Source organism: Gymnoscopelus microlampas, assembly GCF_963454915.1.
Source record: "Gymnoscopelus microlampas genome assembly, chromosome: 22".
Taxonomy (NCBI): Eukaryota; Metazoa; Chordata; class Actinopteri; order Myctophiformes; family Myctophidae; genus Gymnoscopelus; species Gymnoscopelus microlampas.
This window is the reverse complement of record NC_139959.1, coordinates 37085178-37100599: the sequence shown is the minus strand read 5'-3', so window position 1 is coordinate 37100599 and position 15422 is coordinate 37085178. Positions and strand designations below refer to the sequence as shown.

At 41.7% G+C, this 15422-nt stretch overlaps 1 protein-coding gene across 1 annotated transcript; it reads right to left on the bottom strand.

Annotated features, from left to right (window-relative positions):
* On the bottom strand, positions 1-11858 carry zc2hc1a (zinc finger, C2HC-type containing 1A). Its single transcript, XM_084048801.1, has 9 exons — positions 11796-11858; positions 8306-8382; positions 6899-7015; positions 5218-5335; positions 3833-3975; positions 3576-3681; positions 3033-3108; positions 2460-2576; positions 1-1698 (listed from the first exon to the last, which is right to left on the bottom strand). Exons 1-9 carry the CDS (start codon positions 11809-11811, stop codon positions 1560-1562), a joined length of 909 nt encoding a protein of 302 aa, XP_083904927.1. The 5' UTR covers positions 11812-11858; the 3' UTR covers positions 1-1559.
* Positions 11859-15422: the final 3564 nt, after the last annotated feature.

Here is a 15422-nt window from a genome sequence, read left to right as displayed (position 1 = left end):
AGTTAAGTCCAATACTGACAGCATGGAAACACTGTTGGGGAGGGGATGGGCTGCACATATCCAACGCATGAGTGGTTTCATACAAAACCACAAACTTAAACCACATTTTGATTCCATGTATTGCAAATTGACCCATTCAACCCGGGAAACGCATCTCTGTCATTTTAGATTTCTTTGGCTATTCAAAAATAGCAGATCTACAAGCTCTGAGCTTGTAGATCTGCTTTTTTTCCAAAAGGTCGTGGTTATTTTTGAAAATCTTTGAAAATTATTTTTTTAAACATTTGTCAAATATGTTGTTCCAGGGATCCCCAGAAGCAAAGATTTGAGTTACAAATGTTCACTTTAAAAAATATATAAAGATTTGCACACATTTTCACGATTCTTAAAAAAAATTGCAGATCTACAAGCTTATAGCGCGGCACTCGGTGCCGTGCTATAAGCTTGTAGATCTGCTATTTTTTTGAATAGCCAAAGAAATCTAAAAATGACACAGATGCGTTCCTGGATTGAATGGGTTAAAAAAAATATAGATGTAGAAAGTTATTCATTCATTCATTCATTCACTCAGTAAAAATCACATGGAAAAATAATAAGAAAATAAATAATAACCCATTCTATCATATATAAAGGGAATGAAGAGGGTTTCCAAGCAATACTACATTTCATAAACCCTTGGCTGGAAATGCGAGGCCTGCTGTAGCATAGTCATTAAAAAGCAAATATTGCCTGTGAAATAACAGATAAAAAAAAAAGAATGAAAACCCTAACCGAATTCAACAGCTATTTCACTTACGTACTGGTCCCGGTCAAAAAGAATGTGAAACCTTTCCCAAATGGTATCCATCAATGTCTTCACAATAACACATTGCCTTTTTTTTCTTTCCATATTTTTCAGTAGTCAATCATATTGCACTTCAGTAGGAGTATATACAGGTGCAGAGGGACATGGATCTATGGATCTATGATCATGGTTCATTGGGTAGGTTGGGAGGCAAAGGGCTTTTTTCCATATTCCACCACTTTTCTTTTTGTTCATACTCCTACCCTTCTTGTTCGTTTCTCAAGCATGATTTCTTTACACCGATTCATATGGGAAAAATAGAGCTCACAACGCGCCTCAATGAGACGCATTGTGAGCTTGTAGATCGGCTATTTTCGGTGTGCGACAATCGGCGCGCAAAACAAAGCACAGTATAAATCAGGCATCATACCCACTGTCGATACTGGTTCTTGAGTACTAAACTCTCAGTAATGTTCAACGCTAAGTACCCAACTGAACTTTAGTTAATTAACTGAATAACTTATATTGAATAATACAGAGAAAAACCCTAGGGTCACTCACTGGGTAAAACAAAACTGAGATAGCATCCATTTCTCTGTGTAGGGGAAAGAAAGGAGACAAAAGAACCCGATCAAGCTGGTTTGCTGTGACTCATGACATGGTTATCCAATGGCCCCCCTTTGGTACCGGATATAAGCAGGATATGAGGGCAGGATTTGAACGATACCGGCCTCAATACGGGCGCGCCACGCCCCGTCCTTGGCTCTCTCTCGTTTTAGATGCACATTCTCCTCACTCCGCACTCACAGCAGAACTTGGCAGACTCTATGGGGTACTTAGTCCCGCACGAATGGCAGAACTTGCTTCTCATTCCACTGTTGTCCAGGTCGTCTGCGCTGTTGTTGGCTTCATTCCTGGCGAAAAAAAGACAGAATTCCAAATCCCAAGTTTAATATCACAGTCCAGGGAGGGGGGGCTACCTAACAAGACTACATAGGTTGGTTGGTTGGTTGTGTTGTTAATGTCACTGTATGCTATATCCATAATATGCATAGGCCTACTTATTGTGTGGTCAAAAGAAGGGCCGGAATGTAGCGAACATAATGTAGGAGCTGCACAATTAAGACTTTTTTTTTTTTTTTAAGATATTTTTTGGGGCTTTTATGCCTTTATTTGGACAGGACAGTAGGCTGACAGGAAACGAGGAGAGAGATGGGGGGAGACATACAGCAAAGGTCGTTCGGGAACGGGAGTCGAACCCGCGACGCGCTGTCATACTGGATTACCAGCGTATGTGGTATGCGCCTGGACCGCTAGGCCAGCGGACACCCCACAATTTACATATTTCTAATTTGAAATGCATCCTCCGCACATTGGAGAAGATAAAAAAAATCCACACACTGTCTTTAAGCTACGAAAAAATTACTTTTATTTACTGGCGCAACGTTCATCAGGCAAATTTGCCTGATGCCATTTACCAGCCAGTTATACAAGAGTTTCAAGACTTTTATTCACACCCATCATGCAGGTATAATGAATGGAGTGGAAGACTTTTTGCTTACAGGAGATGCAATGAGGTAAATACAAACAGTGTTTAAGTATGTCAAGATGGCTTAATTAGCAGGAGTGTGGCACGATATAAATGTGAAAGCAGTGTTTCTGTTCTGCGTCTTACCTAGAGATGTAGTTGTCAGGGTTAGAGACCTTCCTCTTGTTGAGTCCCACTCCCGACGGGCTGTTCCTCCCAACGGAGCCGTAGCCGGAGCCCTGCACTCTGGTCCTACTGCCCACACTGACCAACACACACCACACACACACACACAGTCAAGACAAGGGAACGGATGAGAGTCGAGTAGGGATGGAAGGATATAAAAACCCCTCCAATGGGTAATGGGTGGGATTACTACTATTATCGCAGAATGTTCACATATTATGACATGTCCAGAATGGCAACACTTGGGTTCATGTGGTTAAGGTGTCTTTTTTTACAAAGCATTTAACCCATCAATACCTGGAACACATCTGTGTCACTTTAGTTTTCTTTGGCTATTAAAAAATAGCAGATATACAAGCTCATAGCGCGGCACCGAGTGCCGCGCTATGAGCTTGTATATCTGCTATTTTTGAAAAATCTTGGAAAAAAAATGTTTTAGATTTTTTTTCAAAAACTGTTAGGATTTTGATTTTTTTTAAGAATCGCCTCAGGTCTTAATGGGTTAAAGGATTCTCCCGGCTATAAGCTCCTCACCCTGACGGAGGGCTTGTGATGCCAGATGGAGAATTCCTCACTATTCCTGCAGAAGAGCTCTTACTAGATGGGATTCCTACAGAGAGAGAGAGAGAGAGAGAGAGAGAGAGAGGGAGAGAGAGAGAGACAGATATTGTTACTAGTGTTGTAGAATATTGTGGATGACTGGCAGTGATTTTTGGCGATGATTCACGATCGTGTCTCACAATGCGTCGCATCGCTACGCATTGTGAGCTTGTAGATCGGCTATTTTCAAATGCCAGAAATGTATATAGGGCTGATGATGTTAATGTATATTTTGTAATAATAATCAAAATCTACAAAGTAACTAGTAACTAAAGTTTTCAAATAATTGTAGTGGAGTAAAAGTACAATATTTGCCTCCGAGATGTAGTGGAGTAGAAGTAATAGTACAGAAAATTGGATATACTCCAGTAAAGTAAAAAATACCTCACAATTGTACATAAGTACAGTACTTGAGTAAATGTACTTAGTTGCGTTACACCACTGGCTATAAGGGCAGAGAAGGAGCCGAACTCTCACCGGTGGACTGTCCAGAGCCCGCCCTCTGAGGTAAACGAGAAGAGGACGAGAGGGACGTGGACACAGAAGGGGAGTTGACCTTCTTGACTGGACCAGGAGCTTTGACCTGCACAGAGCAGAGGAGAGTGAGAAAGTGGCATCTCCCAATATGGGTCAATATTATGTCCTGCTTTGCAACTCTGTGTGTGTGTGTGTGTGTGTGTGTGTGTGTGTGTGTGTGTGTGTGTGTGTGTGTGTGTGTGTGTGTGTGTGTGTACCGGTGTCCGTGTGGGAGGCTTCTTGACCTCTCCAGGCTTGCCCTTGGCGGGCATGCGGGCAGCCTGCTCCTTACAGAACTTCATGTGTCGGTCGGCTGCGCTCTCATTGAACCTCCTTGTGCAATACGGACACTGAATTAAATCTACACGGAGAAAGGGAAGAAGAAGAAGACCCGTCAGTTTACATTATGTGATTGTGAACAGTTTTTATGCTATTAGTTAATGGTTATTAATAGATAAACATTGATAAACCGCTCTGTTATGTGACCTTGTAGATCTGCTTTTTTTTTACAATCTTGAAAATTTTGGAATTTAGACATTTATGCAAATTGTCTCTTCTGGGGGTCCCTGTGACAGAATACTTTCAGATGGGGGTCCGTGGCCAAATATATATTGGCTTGAAAAGGTTTGAGAACCATTTCCTAATAGGGAACCCCAGGACCCTCCACTGGAAGGCGCCATATCTCCATCTATACACCTGATCTGCTCTCCAGTCTCACACACACACACACACACACACACACACACACACACACACACACACACACACACACACACACACACACACACACACACACACACACACACACACACACACACACACACACACACACACACACGTAGACAATAATACAAAACTACACATACGGGTAAACAGACAATTAAAAAGCCTCCTTTGTTGTGAGTGAATCTTAAAGGAGGTTGTTCTTTGCTATTTAACTCGTCTAGTACACCTTTTCATGCCACCAGATATTCCTAAACATAACCTCAGTAAACTATGCCTAAACCTAACCTCATTTCTAACCTTATCCTGGATAAAACGAATACAAGAATACAAGAACCGCTGGGGGTGAGTGGTCCACAAAACAAATGGGGGCGGGTGTGTTTTGGGGCGAGTGTTCCGGTTACCCGCCGGAAGTAATCAGTAAACAGATACTGGCCAGCTGATACTTTTTACTGATATTTGTTTGCATTAGTTTTGCTACAACATACACAACAAGCTTCTAGTGGACATTTGTCAGTAACTGTAGAGCTGAGGTGAAATACCTCATCATTATTTATGGTGATGACCTCCTTCACCTTTGTTTGCCGCTCACAGATACCGTTCTGTGTCGTCATATTTACAGCCCGACCGACACCAGCTCAATTTTATCAATATTTTGTACATTTAAAAATACATATATCATTCCATTTCATTAATCACTTCAGCCCTCTTAGAAATGCTCCAAAATAGCTGATCTACAAGATAAATGTTTTAACATTTTCAAATATTTTAGAAAGCTTTTGAACATATTCGTAACGTAATTCCTAACCCTGTTTTTTATGTGCACATAATAAAATGCCCCAAAATGTGTCAATTGGTGTACTTGGGGACACATTTATACCTGGGTCCAGGCTTGAGGGAGGGGGTGCGATCTCCCCGCCGCTTCTGGCCGCACGGATGGTGGCGATGAAATCTTCATGCTTCCTGCGCCAGTTGGACTGCTTCTTGGGGGGTTCTGGCTGATAATGGGAGGAATGGGGTGGGTGGGATGGTGGACAACAAAAAAAAAAAAAACCACTGATGTGCATAAATATTTTCTCCTTCATACCTTTATTATTCATATTAAATTACTGACTCATTCTATGCTAATTAGCAGCCTATAAATATAGACATTACTGTAAGATCCATGGTGCTTTCCCACTGTCTGGCATTGGGGTGATCACGTCAGCCAGGGAAAACGGCTAGGCTGGCCCACCCTTAGAGCATTGGTTCTCAAAGTGGGGTCCGGGGACCCCCAGGGGTCCTTGGGGGGGTACCAGGGGGTCCCCAGCGAAACTAGTTAATATGGTGTCACAATCATTTTAACCACTTTATATTTTGGCTATTCAAAAATAGCAGATATACAAGCTCATAGCACGGCACTAGATCTGCTATTTTTGAAAAATCCTGGCACAAAAAAATTGTTTTGAGACAGGGGGTCCGCAGCCAAAAAAACATATATTTGGGGGTCCTTGACATGAAAAAGTTTGAGAACCACTGCTTTAGAGTAGGGGAATGATATCATACAGCAAATGGTCTAGCCGGGGAATCAGGAATCAAAGCGGGGACTGGCTGATAATGAGGTCATTTCGTGGTATGTGTGCAAGGCTAAACGCTTGGCTATAGGGACGCTACAGGCTGATGAATTGTGACAGAAGTAGTCCACTGTCATGTGAGCGTCTTTTGAAGCAACGTGATCGCCCTGCTAACTTCCTTCCTTCCTACTAGAGCTCCTATTTGGTTTCAGTCCTCAGTTTTCCACATGTCACATTGGTCTGCCAAATGCAGGGCCAATCTCCAGCATTAAAGTGATGTTTTTGTGCTGTTTATTTCATATTAAACTAAGCCTAATAACAGTGCAATCTGTGGTTCAATTACAGATATTTGTCCGCATAGCAATCCGACGACACCACATTAACCTTTCTCGAAAAAGAGTGATTACCGTACTGTTACCACAGTAGGATAAAAAATAGAAGTCGGTCTGCACACTGTGATTTAGAAAAGGCTCCCAGGCAAGGCTACCACAGTGATCTAACCAGTCAAGCCACTCTCATCTACAAACAGAACCAATTGTTATTCTAGTGGTATAATATTGTGAACTATACTTGTATTTTCTTAATCTTTTGATGCACTATATACTATACAACTTCTTTCTTATTTTAATCTACGTAATTTAAAATGCTTTTTACTTATGCAGAGACCAGCTAGTTGAAGCCAAGTCGCCATACAAAAGCACTGTTTCTGTATTTGTGTTGCAGTCCATAGTGACTGTGTTGGACCATGGTGATGTGTCACTATTAGACATAATTCCTGTTCTTCCTTCATTGTTTTACTAAGACCACGTTTAAATAAAGATTTAACACATTCAATATCAACACAAGGCAAATGAAAAACGACCAAAAGCAACTAATGGGCCCAGAAGAGGGGTGGGATCACAGGCAGGACTTGACCAAATGGTCATTTGTCCCTGATGTTATGTGAATAATTGTCAACTTGAAGAACTGTAATGAATATGAACCTGAACATTCATTTTTCAATCTGACCTTTGCTTTGATGGGTTTGAGGGTGGAGATCTCCGTTCCCTCAGCTCTCTGTCGACTGGAGTCGAACACTCTCCTCTTCTTGGCAGCTGCCTTCTGACAGATGGGAATGTGCTTTTTCTGCAGGTGGGGGAAAAGGACAATGGCTATTATTAATAATGTTTACAGGAAGTAATTTTCATCGTAAATATCTCTCGAGCCACAGACCTCCACTCGCAGCCTCCGCTCTGGAAACACTAACCGCCTCCAAGTCCCCCCCACCCACCAAGCTCCGCACCATGGGCGACCATGAGCCTTCTGCTCAGCTGCCCCTCTGCTGTGGAACTCACTCCCAGATCAGCTAAGGGTTCCACAGTCTGTCCATGCTTTTAAGAGAGGACTAAAGACTTTCCTTTTTAATAAAGCATTAAGTTGGCTTTTTAGGTTTTAACCCGTAGGTTTTCTTTGCCCCATTGCTTGTTTTTAATTGGGTTTTTTTAAGACCCTCCTTTTTCAGATTGTTTTATGCTAATGTATTTATTCTGTACTGTAGCACTTTGAGGTTTGTTGTTCAAATGTGAAGTGCAATATGAATGAAAATGTACTATTATTATTATTATTATTACCATGCCTGAAAGGAAAAAACTAGTCTCAGATGAGCACAAGTTTAAGTCAACAAGACTAAAGGTCTTTGCACAACGAGTCTGATGCTATGTTTTATTGGTCAATTGGAGTTAAGTTCATTTAATTTCCCTCAAAAACATTAACATAATACTGCTTTTTAGAATGTATTATTTTTCTTTGAGGACTTCACGGGCCACATTGAGATAGTCAAAGGGCCGGGTACAGCCCTCTGACCGTATTTTGCCCATCATGTGTGTGCTAGAGGAAAGACCACGGCCGGGGTCAGCAAAACCTGAAGAGTTCGCCCTGCAATCTGCCTATTAGATCAGTGGTTCCCAAACTGTAGGTCGGGACCCCAGGGGATCCCCAAATTATTTTGGGGGGTCCCCAGATGATTAGCTTAATGTGCATCACTGTTTTCTCACTCAACAGTAGACAAACCAACATACAGTATGATTGCATATAATTGCATTGTACATTTCTAAAGTGACAATTTAATTACTTTTAAGACCTTTCTAATACCAAATTGTCAAATATTTAGTAAGAAAGGGGCAAACATTGTGAAAATAGCCGATCTACAAACGCCTCGCACCGCAAGCTTGTAGTTTGGATATTTTCACAATATTTATCTGTGGAACTAAATGTAAATGCCTACAATTCCAAGTGCTTGTCAGGGTAGGGGGTCCCCAGTTCAAATTTGATTATTTTGGGGGATCGCTGCCTGTTAAAACTTTGTGCACCTTTGCATTAGACTATGAGACATGTTGTTGTGTTGTACAAAGTGTACATTTCGGTGGTTGTATTTACCAGCACTTTGGGGAAGAAGTTCCTTCCGCAGATCTGACATGGAGCCAGTTCCTCGGCGGGAGGAGCACCATCATCGTCTGTAAGTGAGAGATGAGATGGTTAATTCAGTGGTTCTCAATATGGGGTCCAGGGGGGGTTCTTGGGGGTTCCCCAGCTAAATTAGTTAATAGGCTATAGCATCAAAATCAGTTTAAATCACTTTAAACCAATATACATCAGGTATTTGAAAATAGCCACCATGGCATGCACCACGTTTTGAGCTTGTGCGTCGGCTATTTTCAAAGAATATATATTTTTTTTTTTGAGAAATCTGGAATATTTTAACAACACATTCTTGTACGGGGGTCCCTGGCACAAGATGTCTTCATTTAGGGGTCTTCGGCCAAGTACATATTAATTTGGGGGAGCCCTTGACATGAAAATAGAGAACCACTGCGCTGCTAACTATAATGGACCAGAGTTGCAGCTGGAATGAATGGAGGTCAGTGAGCCTGACAGATTAAATCTGACATCAAAATGTAAAATATCTTTAAGTATATTTTGAGCCTGATACTTTTGTACTTTTACTCAAGTACATGCGGGGAACTTCTACTTGTAACAGAGTATATCTACATTGGCGTATTGATACTTTTACTTAAGTAAAACATGTGAGCACTTCTTTCATCACTGGATATATCAGCTAGCAAAAACACACAGACAAGTAATGACTAGTTAGCTCCGGTTCAGTTCATTTAAGTGATTCACAAACATCCACAGCAGCTGTGGCAGCCAGGCCGCTAACCCGGAAGAGTGGGCACCTGAACCAGTGGTTCTAAAACCTTTTCATGTCAAGGACCCCCAAATTGATGTGTATTTGGCCGCGAACCCGCACGCATCTCAAAATATGTTGTGCCAGGTCAGGGACCCCCAGAAGCAAAGATTTTTGTTAAAAATGTTCACCTTTAACAAAAAAAGATTTGAACACATTTTCAACATTTTTCAAAAATAGCAGATCTACAAGCTCATAGCGTGGCACTCGGTGCCGCGCTATGAGCTTGTATATCTGCTATACAAGCCCCCCAAGGACCCCTGGGGGTCCCCGGAGAGAGCCAATGCCCTAAACACTGTGGGCAACTCAATGAACATGCTTGAATATTTGTCATTCAAGGCCTTAAATGTTTCAACAATTGCCACCAAATTGCTACAAAACCTGTGGATAGCCAGTCATTATGGACATAAATGCCCTAAAGATACACCTTCAGGAGGCTGCAATTCAAAAATGGCCCCTGTCCAAGTCCTAACCTACCCCATGTCCTAACCTAACCTACCCCCCCCCCCCCTCTCTCTTTCTTTTTTGTACATATTTTTCACCCTTCATACCAGTAACCTGTAAACTGATTGTATGACATTCTGTATAGTAGTGTGTATATCTGTCTGTCTCTTATATGTCAACATGATTTGTGTGCATGGGGATCTCATCTTAAACAAGCTAAGTGCTTAATGAGCTATCCAGTTTAGTAGACCTTGTATTGCGAATTTGTACTTCCATGTACTGTTATGTACTGTCATGTACTGTTCTCATGTCTTACTAAATAAAGTACATCAATCAATCAATCATAAAGAAGAAGTTGAAGGGTAAATGTAGGTCTGATTAGTGATGTGATGTGCATGTTCAAGCCTGACAGCTTGATGTATCACCTCCTGATATCTATGTTTAGTTTTGCTAAGCTCCCAATGATCCCATAGCAACACAATCACAATGGCCCCATAGAATTGGAAATCTTCCTATTATTATGCTGCTAAAAAAATGGCATCTTATAATAGTGTTTATAGTGTCTGGGGAATTATATATAAAAAATATATCCTATATAAATATAAATGTACACACATCCATCCATATCATACATATTATCAAAAATGACTATTCTAATTAACACAATAAACATGTATACAGTATACATACATATACCCATACATTAATACATACATACACATCAACTCTTACTATGTCAAATACTATGACTAATAGTATAGAACATTGTTCCATAACTATATAATACAAAATATATACTACCATACAATACCACAATAACATACTACCTTATAATACTCTATATAGTACAACCTATATATCCTATTCAGTAAATAACCCAGTGCTACCCAGATTCCAGTGGAACACCCATGTATTATCCTATCCCTAGAATGTCTGTTATCTTACATACATTTAATGCATTCATGTATTCCAAATACAATATTCCAATATTTGGAATACATGAAAAATGTATGTAAGATCACAGACATTCTAGGGCTAGTATGATCCATTCCCCTCTTCCCTATAGTATCTTGTGTTGAACATCATACTTGTGTGCATGACTTTATAACTGATTGATGCTTATTGGACATTGCTTTTGTTCCTCTAAACTCATACTGTTTCATAGTTTTTACACCAGCAGCAATTGATACACACAAAAAACTCTTGGTTTTGATGCTAACAACAGTAGGCTAGCTGCTGCATCCAGCCCAGGCTGAAGCTACAACACTGTCTGTCTGGGATGTGGAGCAGATGAGATCACACCCAGTCCTGGGCCCTACAAGCAGCATCAAAAAGCTGCGCGCCGGGGAGTCACGCTGCGCCGAAAATAGCAGATCTACAAGCTCACAACACGTCGCACAGCGACGCGTTGTGAGCTTGTGAGATCGGCTATTTTCGCTGCGCCGCGCGCAACCCGAGTCAAAATCGAGGATTCTTGGGACTTAGCCCTAGAGCGTTAGTGAGTTCTCTCCAACGCTCTGCCAGTTGAGCTGCTCTGCTCATAGACCGAAAATTACACTGCCGTGCGAGGTCTCCGTTTTTAGTAAAAAATAAAGGAACATTTTCGCCATTCACCGAAACAAAGACTGTTTTGTTTTGTTGAAAGTCTATTCTCCACGATGGGCAACGTCTCAGGACCCCATCTTCTCTGTATAATACACCTTTTGGGCAGAAAATAAAATAATGTCCACCAGACGGGAATTATCGTATTTGCTCCACTGCGCCCTCTACAGGATCTAATCTATATAAATTACCATTGACCAGATATGTAGGGGGCGCAGTGGAGCAAAATAAATACTTTATATTCTGCCCAAAACGTGTATTATACAGAGAAGGTGGGGTCCCGAGAGGCTTCCCACCCTAAAGAATAGACTTTCAACAACACAAAACAGTCTTTGTTTCGGTGATCAGCGAAATAGTTTTGTTTATTTTTTACTAAAGACGGAGACCTCGCACGGCAGTGTAATTTTCGGTCTATGAGCAGAGAGCAGGCAAGGTTAGAGAGAACTCACTATAACGCTCTGGACCAGGGCTAGTAGGGACTTAAACAGCACATATAAGACAAAGAGAGTCGCTTTAATAAAACGACATGAGCCTCTGCAGCGTGGGAAAACCAAAGGTTTGGAACATGAATTATCATTATTATGATTCTCTGTTGAGCCCGAGGTGTGTGTTATTGTTGTTATTAAGATATCTCACCTTCAAACTGATCCATCTTCCTCCTCCTCTCTCCAGTCTGTTTCTGTGTGTTGTAGAGAGGATGGGATGGATGCCCCTAGCAACGCCACGCCACGCCCCACCTACCAGTATCCGACGACTTCATTGGCTCTTCCCTGTGTGTGTGTGTGTGTGTGTGTGTGTGTGTGTGTGTGCGTGTGTGTGTGTGCGTGCGTGCGTGCGTGTGTGTGTGTGTGTGTGTTCCCATAGCCTGGGGGTACTAGGTATGTTGTCTGAGTTGGTTTTGGCACTAGAATTACATTCATTCAAACAAATTGCCATTTTGATAACCTCAGGTACAGTAAGAAATTATTTCATACAGTAACTGAGTTGTTGTGTTCATACATCATTGATTGGGGATGGGGAATTAAACACACACACTATTATCTTGAGAGCATGTATATATTATGTAGACCTACATGAGATATTATGTACAGTAAATATATGCATGTATTGTATACATGTATGTAGGCTATGCATATATATATATATATATATATATATATATATATATATATATATATATATATAATGTAATTCTAGTGCCAAAACCAACACACACACACACACACACACACACGTATATACTATTTGTGCTCTAATACTATGGCGATTGGTTGCCTAACAACTAGCCATCCCTCTGACCTATGGGATCCAAACACTAACTGCTAAATGCATTGTTCGTTTTGAACAGCAGAGGGGGCATGGGAGGCAACCTCTATTTCTCCATGAAGTAATAATATCATTCCAGAATGTATACTTTTAGGTGTGAGAAATATCTTAACATTATTGTGATTATAATCTAAATCATTTCAGTGCTGCATGAAGCTTGAATAATAGGGTCTATGTCTATTTTATTGTGAAACACTTCATTTTAAAAGCTGGTATTGTAGCCCAAGACACTGAAACTACTGTCTCCCCCGGCCTAGTGTTAGTTCAAACAGACTGCATGGGTCACCATCCATTCAAGTCACACATGTGTTCAATATGGTCAGTGTGACAGTTTCAGTGTGTGCTCCTCTGCCAGAGGAGATTACACTGAAACTGTCTTGAATGGGAGTGATTCACAGCCAGATGCTGGCGGCTCACATAAAAGATGTGTTGTTAGTGGATGGATGGGTGCTTGGATGGCCATGCCGTCACCACAACACAATCCCTGTTTGACAGACTGAAACCGCCATTCATACTGTATGATTTCCAGTCGGCGACAATGATATGTTATAACGTGCTATAGATATCTAGATACGCTCGGGGAGGCATCGCTGAGTGCTAGAATTGTGGCCGGATCTTCTCGCAGAGCCTTAAAGATGTCTCAGACTCAAGATGTGGATATTAAAACAAATATACACTGTTACAAAAGTAAAAGTCTGGTAATCAAACTTTACTTAAGTAGAAGTACAAAAGTATTGGCATCAAAATATACGTACCAAAATAAAAGTACTCATTATGCAGTATGTCCCTTTTCACAAGTTATCATGTCTAAAATGTATAAAGAATATTTTGAAAATAGCAGATCTACAAGTACACATCGCCATGTGTTGTGTGCTTGTAGATCTGCTATTTTCAAATGGGGCTGAAGTGGTTAATGTTATTACAAAACATTGTAATAACTAGAAGCTCGGCCCTGCTACGCAGGGCCTCGCGTCTAGCCCGCCGCCACGCCCACGTAGCGCCCGCGGCCACTTGGCAGCGCATATAAGTGGCGTAGCGTCATGAGGGCCAGTGGGGCCGTGGCTCGGTCAGTGAAAACCCTGTAGAGCGGATGATATGTGGCATAGAGGGATAGATTTTAAATCTCCAGAGGAAACATCCGTGGGCTACCATTGGTTCAGCGATGTGTGCGGTCGCCCTGCGGCCCCTCCTCCTCCACCAATGTGCAGTATTGAGAGCCCTGACGTTGGCCTCCTGGTGGCGCTATAAAAGGTAGATGTGAAAAATGCAGGGCAAAGGTTTTTCCTTGACCTGTAGAGAGTGCACATACAAAGTTTTACACAGATTGGTGCAGTTATAGGTAAAAAGACAAATCGGGCTGTTATAGCGCCACCATGAGGCTGATTAGAAAAATCTGAAGTGGAATTTCTTCCTCGGCATAGCGGGAATGTGGGTGCAAAGTTGCACGGAAAGTGCATGCTGTGTTCATAATTTGAGGCATTTTGGTGAAAACGGAGCAGTCCTGCAAACTTTGGAAGCCATTTTTAGCCAATCAGGATGGAATATGAAAAATCTGAAAGACCCGTTTTTTTAAATGACTATAGAGATACTGTGTACCGATTTGCGTGATGTTTGGACAAAATATGTAGGAGTACTGTGAAAAAATGTGTTTTGCAAAAAGCGGCCTCCTGGTGGCACTATAACAGGGCCATGTGGAAAAAATGGGGCAGAGGTTCTGAATTGGCATCCAGGGAGTGTGTGTGCACAGTTTGGAAAAGGTTGATAACCACTGCCCTAATCGGGCCGAAATTATCTGAAATTACTATACCATAATGCAGCCTAAACATGCGTTGCACGGGGCGGTCCTGCCATTACGTTAGTTACTGGAGTTGCTGTGGAGCTACACAGTTCTCCAGAAGACACACAAGGCCACAATATACACCATCTACAATGGACTAACTGAGCAGCAATAATAACATTCACCACACGAACGTGCATTGTTGACAAAGTGATTTCACAGCCGCTGCAGGCATGACAACAACCATGTTAGCGTTAGCTACGTGCCAACTATCACAGCGCCCTGTCCGTCGTCGCTGCGACTGACTCTGATGGCTACAGCAAGCTCTCTGCGATGCCATAGTCTGGAAACTGCTCTTAGCGTGACACGACCAATGAGAGTGAGCGCTTTCGTTGTTGCTAAGATACAGTGTATGGCACATGGCGTCTCTGCCCCATAGCTTGTAGATCTCTCACACATGTTTGGCGTAGGCTGCGTTGCCAGGTCTGACTTTTTGTGTAAGCGATTTTGGGCTTATTCGGGCGCGCTTTTCGGCTCGCTTCCATAGACCACGGCACCGCTTATTTCTTTCCCGTGACGGATGTGGCAAAAAAGGTTGTGAAACGAACCATCCGGAAGTAAATTGCGAGATGAAATATATAGCACGTTTTGATTATTACAGAAGGAGACACATGTGAAGGTGGAAAATGAAATGTAGGAGATTATATAGTTTTGCATGAGCGATTTTTGTAGCAAGTTGTGAGAGAATTGGGCCACTCCTGTGGGCGGGGGGCTCAATAGAACCATTGGGGTTTGAGAAGGAGACGCTCTCTGATTGAGTTGTAGAAGATAATCAAAATCTACAAAGTAACTATAACTAAAGTTCTCAATTAATTGTAGTGGAGTAAAAGTACAATATTTGCCTCTGAGATGTAGGGGAGTAGAAGTAAAAGTATTGAAAATATTTGGAAAGTCCCTCAAAATTGTACTTAAGTACAGTACTTGTGTAAATGTACTTACTTTCCACCACTGGACTTACATGTCATGCTATGATGGATGCCACTGCTGTTGGCTATCTGCATTGGTCAAGAGGTACACAGCCCCAAGTTGAATATTATATTTTTTTATAGCAAAATTTTTAACTCTGTTACAACTTCTGGGGGGGTCCCTCGAACAAAATA

What these genes read in the sequence shown, in the direction of transcription:
- zc2hc1a (XM_084048801.1), bottom strand. An exon ending in ACTTCTTCCCCAAAGTGCTG is followed by an intron (nt 7,016 to 8,305) that starts GTAAATACAACC and finishes CCCCACCTGCAG; the next exon opens with AAAAAGCACATTCCCATCTG. An exon ending in ATCACAAGCCCTCCGTCAGG is followed by an intron (nt 2,577 to 3,032) that starts GTGAGGAGCTTA and finishes TGTGTTGGTCAG; the next exon opens with TGTGGGCAGTAGGACCAGAG.